The 7,946-nt window shown below is 55.0% G+C and overlaps 1 protein-coding gene across 5 annotated transcripts; it reads left to right on the top strand.

Moving 5' to 3' along the window:
- The first annotated feature begins 97 nt into the window (after nucleotides 1-97).
- Nucleotides 98-7,905, top strand: TSEN54 (tRNA splicing endonuclease subunit 54). 5 transcript variants are annotated; one of them, XM_067715124.1, is made up of 11 exons: nucleotides 98-954; nucleotides 1,280-1,444; nucleotides 1,543-1,606; nucleotides 1,691-1,774; nucleotides 2,110-2,208; nucleotides 3,190-3,242; nucleotides 4,786-4,887; nucleotides 5,072-5,718; nucleotides 6,394-6,466; nucleotides 6,769-6,885; nucleotides 7,393-7,905. In XM_067715124.1, exons 4-11 carry the CDS (start codon nucleotides 1,709-1,711, stop codon nucleotides 7,541-7,543), a joined length of 1,308 nt encoding a protein of 435 aa, XP_067571225.1. In that variant the 5' UTR covers nucleotides 98-954; nucleotides 1,280-1,444; nucleotides 1,543-1,606; nucleotides 1,691-1,708; the 3' UTR covers nucleotides 7,544-7,905. The 5 variants fall into 5 exon arrangements, with proteins under 5 accessions (XP_067571225.1, XP_067571221.1, XP_067571222.1 ...); XM_067715120.1 differs by lacking the exon at nucleotides 98-954 and adding an exon at nucleotides 1,043-1,136; XM_067715121.1 differs by lacking the exon at nucleotides 98-954 and adding an exon at nucleotides 1,043-1,136 and having other exon boundaries at nucleotides 6,749-6,885.
- Nucleotides 7,906-7,946: the final 41 nt, after the last annotated feature.

Below are 7,946 nucleotides of genomic sequence, written 5' to 3'. Positions count from 1 at the left end.
TCGGACTGTCAGTCAGTGCCTACGGCCCCGCCCCGATCCGCGTCAGGCCCCGCCCCCTCTCTCTGGTCCGGACCGAGGACGCTGGCCGGGTCAGCGCATGCGCCCAGGTGAAGCGGCGTGGGTGGGGCCGAGAGTGCGCGCAGCTGCCTCCTGGCTGTGGAGCCCCGGGCGACCCGGGGCTCTAGAGTTCAGACCGAATGGTGAGATACCCTGTTTGTGACTGGGTGGGACAGAAGACGTGACGTGAAGGGATCTGGGAACCGAGACCCAGGAATCCCACTTGGGAAGACCCCCTTCCTCTTTGACCCTCGCCCTTCCCGGGACTCCCGCGGCGACCTCCGCCCGCGGCCAGAGTCTCCGACCGACAGCCACTGGTCGGAGCAATGGTGCCACCTAGCGGACTGTGTTGGAACGACCCACGGTGGCGGCGGCGGGGACCCCAGCCTTGAGGAGGTGCTAATGACGGGCTGGGGTGGCGCTTCAGCACCATCGTGGGTCGGACAGCGCCTCCCCCCAACCCGCCCCGGCCCTGGAAACCCGGCTTCGGACCCCCTAGGAAGGGACCTAACGGAAGACCCTGAAGGAACTCCGAACCTCCCTAGACTGCACCTGACAGCCCTCGGTGACCTTCAGTTTGTGAAGGTGGAATTCAGGAACCCAAAGCTCTCCCTTCTCTAAACCCCCTCTTCTAACCTCCCTGTCCAGCTTGGGTGGTGGGGGGACTAAGCAGCCCAGGGCTGCGGAGGGGAGGGTCACGCATTTGACTCTTCATACTACACTTTTCTATCGCCGGGCTCCTCAAGTTTTACTAGAGAGAAGCCCAGAGGCGGGCTGGGGATAGGAGAGGGGAGCGCCTCCCAATCCAGAAACCTGCAAGCTCTCCGCCCCCGGAATCGAGGCACATGTTTGTGGGCAGCCTCTAGGACCCAGGACACCCAGGAAGGTGGAAAGCAGGTGGGTTGATCCGGAGACCCGAGGAGCAGAGGTAGGATCCGCGGGCGCTAGGGCCGCGCGGAGTTCCGGCGGTGGGCGGGGCGTGGGCGTGGCGCGCGCGCGCGCGCAGCGGCAGACCGCAACCCCATGGAGCCCGAACCCGAGTCAGCCTCGGTGGAGGTGCCTGCCGGGCGCGTGCTCAGGTGCGGCGCGGCCCGGCTCGGGGGAGGCGCCGGGACAGCGGAGTGGGCGCCGGGAAGGGCCCGGGCACCCGGGACGGGGATCCAGGCCTGGGCCGAGCGGCCCCGACTGCGCGGCGCTAACCCCGCGTCCCTTCCTTCCCCAGTGCCCCGGAGCTCTTCGCTGCCCGTTCCAGGTCCCAGAAGCTGCCCCAGCGCTCGCATGGCCCCAAGGACTTCCTCCCCGACGGCTCAGCGGCCCAGGCTGAGCGACTGCGAGTGTGCCGCGAGGAGCTCTGGCAGCTGCTGGCGGAGGAGCGCGTGGAGCGTCTGTGAGGGGGCCGGGCCGGGGCGGGGGCAAAGCCGGGGCGGACGGACCCGGTAGACTAATCCGGTAGACTGAGACGGACCCCTTCCTACTCCTCGCCAGGGGCAGTTTGGTGGCCGCCGAGTGGAGACCGGAAGAAGGCTTCGTGGAGTTGAAGTCTCCTGCGGTGAGCGGTGGGGTTCAGAGACAGGGAACCCGCCTTCTCTGCCCTCCTGGCTCTTTTGTGACATTTGGTCTGGATCCCACGCAGGGTAAATTCTGGCAGACTATGGGCTTCTCAGAGCAGGGCCGGCAGCGGCTTCACCCGGAAGAGGCCTTGTATCTGCTGGAGTGTGTGAGTGGGGCCCTGGGAGAGTGGAGAAGGGGTTGGGACCAAGGAACCGGAAGGACGTTTTTATTGGAGAAAAAGTATATACAACTGAGTATTCAGGGAGCTTGTAACCTGATTTCTAGAGCAGGAGACAAGAATACCACGCAGGGAGCAGGCATTCCAGTCGAAGTTATTGGTGCTGCCTCCCTCTCCCCTCTCCCCTTCCTGGTTGGCCCTATTCTTGCTGTGATGAGGGGGGCGTAGCACGCGGATATCGGATATCGGAGCAGGGAAGTTGCCTCATTGGCTGTGCCACTGCAGGGACGGTTCACAAGCTGAGCTGTTGGCCCCGCTTCCAGGGCTCTATCCAGCTCTTCCACCAAGACCTTCCACTGTCTATCCAAGAGGCCTACCAGCTGCTGCTGACTGAGGACACTGTGACTTTCCTGCAGTACCAGGTATCTGCCACCCTCTCGCGGGACAGAAGCCACCCATCCACTGAACTAATGAGTATTTATAAGTACCTCCGAGGTGCTAGGCACAGAGCCATGTGCTGAGGCTACAAGACCTGCAAGGGCTCTGTTGTCATGGTGCTTACATCCTAGTGGTGGCACTTGGGTAATATATAAGTAAGCAGGCAAATGGATGGTTGACTTCACAGCTGAGTGCCAGGAAAAAGACAAAGAGTAGGAGGGGCACCAGGCTAGAGACAGAAATGTGGACACCATGATGGCATGGATGGTATTTCAAACCCCACTGGGCTGTACCTAGGTGTGGCCAGAGTAGAGGGCTGTGTCTGAGAACTGGGGCACTCTAACCTGAGGAGGTCAGGGGGAAGATAAGGGAACTGAAGAGGGTCTGGCAATGCAGGAGAAAAACCAGGAGAGGTGGCATCACAGACTCCAAGAGAAGGTCTTTCCAGGAAGAAGTGCTTGGCTATGTTGAAGGCTTGAGAGATCAAGCAAGCTGGGGGCATTCCTGCCTACATCTCTCAGATGTGGATACAGGGACACAAGGTTGAACATGTGGTTCATCCAAAGACTATTCCCCCCATCCCACCCATCTATGGAGGTGCTGCGGGGCGGCCAGGTGTTCACCACCTTCTGCTATCTCGTCTTTATTGTAGTCAGGAGCTTCACTGGTGACAGCTTTGGTATCAGAATATTCTAGGGTGTAGTTTTTTTCCTGGTCCATCAGCTATCAGCTTTTTGGGATTTGTGTTTAAATTAAGAAACCGCTAAATGTCGTTTGTGCCCACAGTAAGTGAGAGACAGGAATTCAGAGACTTGAGACCTTAGTTTGGGGAAAGCGTTTATAATGGAGTGTGGTCCTACCAGTCCCAGGGTTTGGAATCTGGGGGTGTGGTGAATGGCTTCTGTGTGGAGAAACTACTTGTTTTTAAAAGTGGACGTCTGACCTCTACTTTTTTATCTTTTGAGGTCTTCAGTCACCTGAAGAGACTGGGCTATGTGCTTCGACGATTCCAAGCAAGGTAAATCCCTATCTTATTGCCCTCGAATTTATTCTAGTCCTGGAACCTGGCTGACTGGCCCCAAAGTAGAAAGTGGCCTCTCCTTACCTGGAATCCTTGGGGAACTGCAGCTTTCTGAACAGGCTGGAGGTGCTCCATCGAGAAGCGTGTTGGGACAAATCTGGGTCATTTCACCTTATCCTGGGCTATCAGATTGAGCCCCATCTTCATCCCGTTCACTCCACAGATAACAACTGAGCACCTACAGCTCAGCGTGAGAATGGAGATACAGTACCGGACAGTGCCTGGCACTTAGTGGGTGTGCAAGCAGATTTGTTAAGTGAAAATATGAATGAAGGACCAAGTGAAGAATTAACAGCTGAGTAGGGTTTCACATTCCTTTTGCTAGGTTAAATGTTCTTTCCTTCTGGGTCTTCTGAGCATCAGCACCTTAGTAATCCAGCACAGCTAAGAGCCACAGAGACTTTCAGACTCAGGAGGAGAAACTGGTACAGCCTTTGCAGGTTCACAGTATGTCACACATGCTGTAGAACAAGCACATCCTTTAATTCTTGAAAGTGGAACATATCTTAAGGAAACAGTCACAGACGTGTGTGTAAGTTCACCTGTGAAACGTGTTTATTCATTCAGTCGTTTGTTCAGCAATATTTATTGACTACCTACTGGGTGCCAGGCCCTATGCTGGTTGCTGAGGAATAGCAGAGAGCAAAATCACTGCCCCCACAGAACTTGTATTTAGTGGGGAGCTTACATGAAACACCATCACTTTGCGAAATCAGTGATTTTGGAAACATACTATAAGCCCAACAGGGAAAGCATGGTCATACAGATTAAAGTTTATCCCTTAGAGCAACGCTATTTGATAGAACTTTCTGTAGTGATAAAAATGGTCTGTGTCTGTGTTATCCAGTATACGTGGCTTGTGTAACCATGGGACTGAATTTTTAATTTTGTTTAATTTTAATAGATTTAAATTTAACTTAAATAGTCCCTTTTGTCTAGGGCTACCATATTGGACAGTACAGCCTCACAGGCATAAAAAAATCATGGCAGGGAAGAATGAATAATGTCCATAACATACTGTTGAGTGTAAAAAAAGACTACACAGTAGTATGTTAGTACAATGTCATTTTTGAGAGGGAGAAACATGGAGAAAGACAGTATGCATGTTTGTAAGAAACAACGTTACAGTAGTATCTATGGGTTTTATTTTCATTTTTCTTGATTTTCCAAGTTTTCTCGTCCCCCTGATTTTTCTCACTAGGGATTAATTATTTATTGCTGGCTCTGCAGGAGCCCTGGTTTCAGGGAACCTCTGTTCAAAGGTGCCGTTGGTGAGACCCAGAGGCCTGGACAAAGTTGCATGGACAGGCCCCTGTGTCTGCCCCCACGTACCCCGTGTGCAGGTCTGCCTGGGGCCTTAGCCCCTGGTTATGGCTCTAGCCCTGGCCCATGACTTACTCTGAGTCAGTCCCTCACACATTCCATGGGGAGCACCAGACTGAGGAGGTGGTTCTGTTGCCTGCCCCATTCTCACCCACAGCTCTGTCCTGTCCCCTTACGAGAGGCAGCTGAACTTGGATGGCAGTGTCCAGCGCTTGGAGGATCGGAATGGCAAGAGGAAGAGGAGGAGCTCCAGCTCTCAGTAATGCTCCCCACATGGCCACTCCCCAGGGAGAGCCTTGAGGGGGTGCTGGTGTTTGGGCCTTGGAGAATGCTCGGGCTTAAGAGCTGGGCTGGGGCTCAGGGAGGCAGTAGGGCACGTGTGGGTCGCGTGCACCTCAGCAGTCAGGAGCAGATGTGCTGCATTTCCTCCCCACGTCCCTCAGGTCCATTAATAAGAAGCCCAAGGCCCTGGAGAACCCCCTGCAGGGGGTGGATGGGACACCCGAGAGCCTGGCGACCCCCAGCCCACCTCCCCGCAACCAGAACAGCCGATGCCCAGAGGAGAAATCCCAGGAGTCAAGCCCCGTAAAGGGCCCCATGGGCCCCTTTCAGCTTCTGGGGTCCCTGGAGCCCTGCCCTGGGCTGGCCAGGGAGGGGGTGCGGTGCAGCCAGGAGAGTGGCAAAATGGAGAACGGGGTCAAGGGGGCTTGCAAGCCACGCTGGAACTTTGAGCAGATCTCCTTCCCCAACATGGCTTCAGACAGTCGCCATACCCTCCTGCTTGCCCCCGCCCCAGAGCTGCTCCCGGCCAACGTGGCAGGGCGGGAGACAGACGCTGAGTCCTGGTGCCAGAAGCTAAACCAGCGGAAGGAGAAGCTCTCCAGGCGGGAACGGGAGCAACAGGCAGAGGAGGCCCAGCACTTCCGGGAGGATGTAAACTCGGATCCCGAGGTGCAGCGCTGCTCCAGCTGGCAGGAGTACAAGCAGCTGCTGCAGAGGCGGCACCTGCAGAAGACCCAGAGCCACCCCCCACACCTGTGGGACCAGCCTGTCACACCCTTGCTGAGTCCCGGTCAGGCAGACTCCCCAGGTACCCCCTCATCCTGCCATAGGCCACAAGACTTTGAAGGGGGCATGGATTGACCACAACTGATGGAGGCTTAAGGAAGATGGGGGAGGAGAGAGCTGTCAGTGGAGTGGAACCCATAAGGATAGTCCATTCTGGGAGGCAGCAAAGAGACCCAGGTGGGAAGGTTTAGAAATGGCAAGTCAGTGCCCAAGGAGAGGCGAGGAGGAATGAAAACTACAACCACATCCTTAAAATCATAAACGAGATGCATGTGGAGTGGCTCTGCCACCAACTGGCTGTGGTTCCCTGTTCTCCCAGCTCTGTCAGAGGAGAACAAGGGGGTGATATATTGGTCAAATAAATAGAAAGCTTCTTGTATGCCCTGCATGTTAAGAATAGAGAACTAATAGGCAAGAGTTGTGTTAATGAATTCAGAACTACCGTCCTTAACGGGAACATGGTGAGTTGTAAGTAACTACAGTAGTGTTGTCGGAGCAGTTAAATTTGAATTTCAGATAAACAACTAATTTTTTTAGTATATGTATATTCCAAAAGTTGCATGGGGCATACCTATACTAAAAAAAAGAAATCTGCTAAATCTGGCAACCCTAAACTAGATGGCAGATTCAGAAATGTCAGGGGGAGTCTGGAGGGTTGACTCCCCTCACCAACGCCTTATTTTCACCATCCTTGTAGCCACAGTCCTTCAGCATATCTCTGTGCTGCAGACGACACACCTTGCTGATGGAGGCGTGCGGCGAGTTTCCAGGTAGTGCCTGTCTCCCCAGTACTTTGGGTGCCGGCAGGAGTTGGTAGCTGGGATTTTACTCCTGAAGTTGGGCATGAGCTGGGGGAATCATTCTAGAGACCCCTACCCTGGCTAATATTCATGTATATCTAGGGGAGAGGGAGGAGTGAGAGACAAGAGTAGATTTTTCCCCAGGTTCTCAGATAAGGTAGCCGTCCCTCCTTAGTCCCCCTGGAGGAACTGGGGGAGCGAAAGGGTGGTGTGGAAAGAAAAGATGGGGGAGGAGAGCCCCTGTTTCCTAAGGTTTCTCACTCTGTCCTCAGGCTGGTGGAGAAGTCTGGGGGCTTGGAGATCAGCTTTGATGTTTACCAGGCCGATGCTGTGGCCACCTTCCGAAAGAATAACCCTGGCAAGCCCTATGTCCGGATGTGCATTAGTGGGTACGGGACCAGCGAGCACTTCCCCCGGGCTGCTGCCAGTTCTCTTGTAAACCAGCTGGACCTCCTCTCCATGCCCCTGGCTAGTTCGTCAGTCCCTGAAAAGAACCAGCGGTCCAGAGAGAGGCCCCATAGCCAGTTAGTGCTACAGGAACCCAGGCTTCCCAATCCTCACCTCTCATTCCTGGCATTTTCAAGTAGTCTCTCTCCTGTGCCACGTTAGTCCCAGGCTCACCCAGCAGAAGGGATGTGAATCAGAGGGATTTCCAGGCCAAGAGTGGCGAGAACCTTACTCTTCCTAGTCCCCTTACCCAACCAGGGCTCTGGGTGTTACTTGGAGAACTTAATCAGAGCCGTGCAGTTTGCAGACAGGAGAGCCCAGCGGCCAGACTTCTTGTACCCCCAACTCCTGTCTTACAATTACCCTTCCCTGGGAGCCTCAGAGGGCTGGGTTCTCAAAGCCTATGGGTGGGCTGTGTTCAGGTCTCAGTCTAACCTTGATTCTCGCAGATTTGATGAGCCAGTCCCAGACCTCTGCACCCTCAAGCGGTTGTCCTACCAGAGCGGGGATGTTCCTCTGATCTTTGCCCTGGTGGATCACGGAGACATCTCCTTCTACAGCTTCAGGGACTTCACGCTACCCAGGGATCTGGAGCACTGACCACGCAGCTCTGGCCGGGCCAGGGGTCTGCTCTGAGCGACCTGGACTGTCTGCTCTCAGGGACCATCTCAGTTGCCTCCTACACCCAGACTCTGACCTGTAGCTTCAGAGGCTAGTCTGGGCCTTGGCCCTGGGTGTCTGATGCTTGCAGGAGAGGGGAGCTTTGCCCCCCCTACCTGGCTGCTGCAGCACTTCCATGCCCCAGGCCTGAGATTGCTGCCTTGCAGTAAATCCCCTTGGAACTCAGGACTAGATTTCAGAGACCAGCGAGGCGGGGCAGAAGAGAGGACTCTGTGCCTTTAAATGAGAGGGTGCCTGCTTCTTGCGATAAAGCCAAAGCCATTAAAAAATAGATCCCTTTTATGCTGTGGCTGGATATACTGGACGAGTCCTCCCTACCCAC

The sequence above is a fragment of the Pseudorca crassidens genome, chromosome 19 (assembly GCF_039906515.1).
Source record: "Pseudorca crassidens isolate mPseCra1 chromosome 19, mPseCra1.hap1, whole genome shotgun sequence".
Lineage (NCBI taxonomy): Eukaryota > Metazoa > Chordata > Mammalia > Artiodactyla > Delphinidae > Pseudorca > Pseudorca crassidens.
Note: the sequence above shows the minus strand (reverse complement) of the source record. Positions and strands in the feature narration are given on the sequence as shown.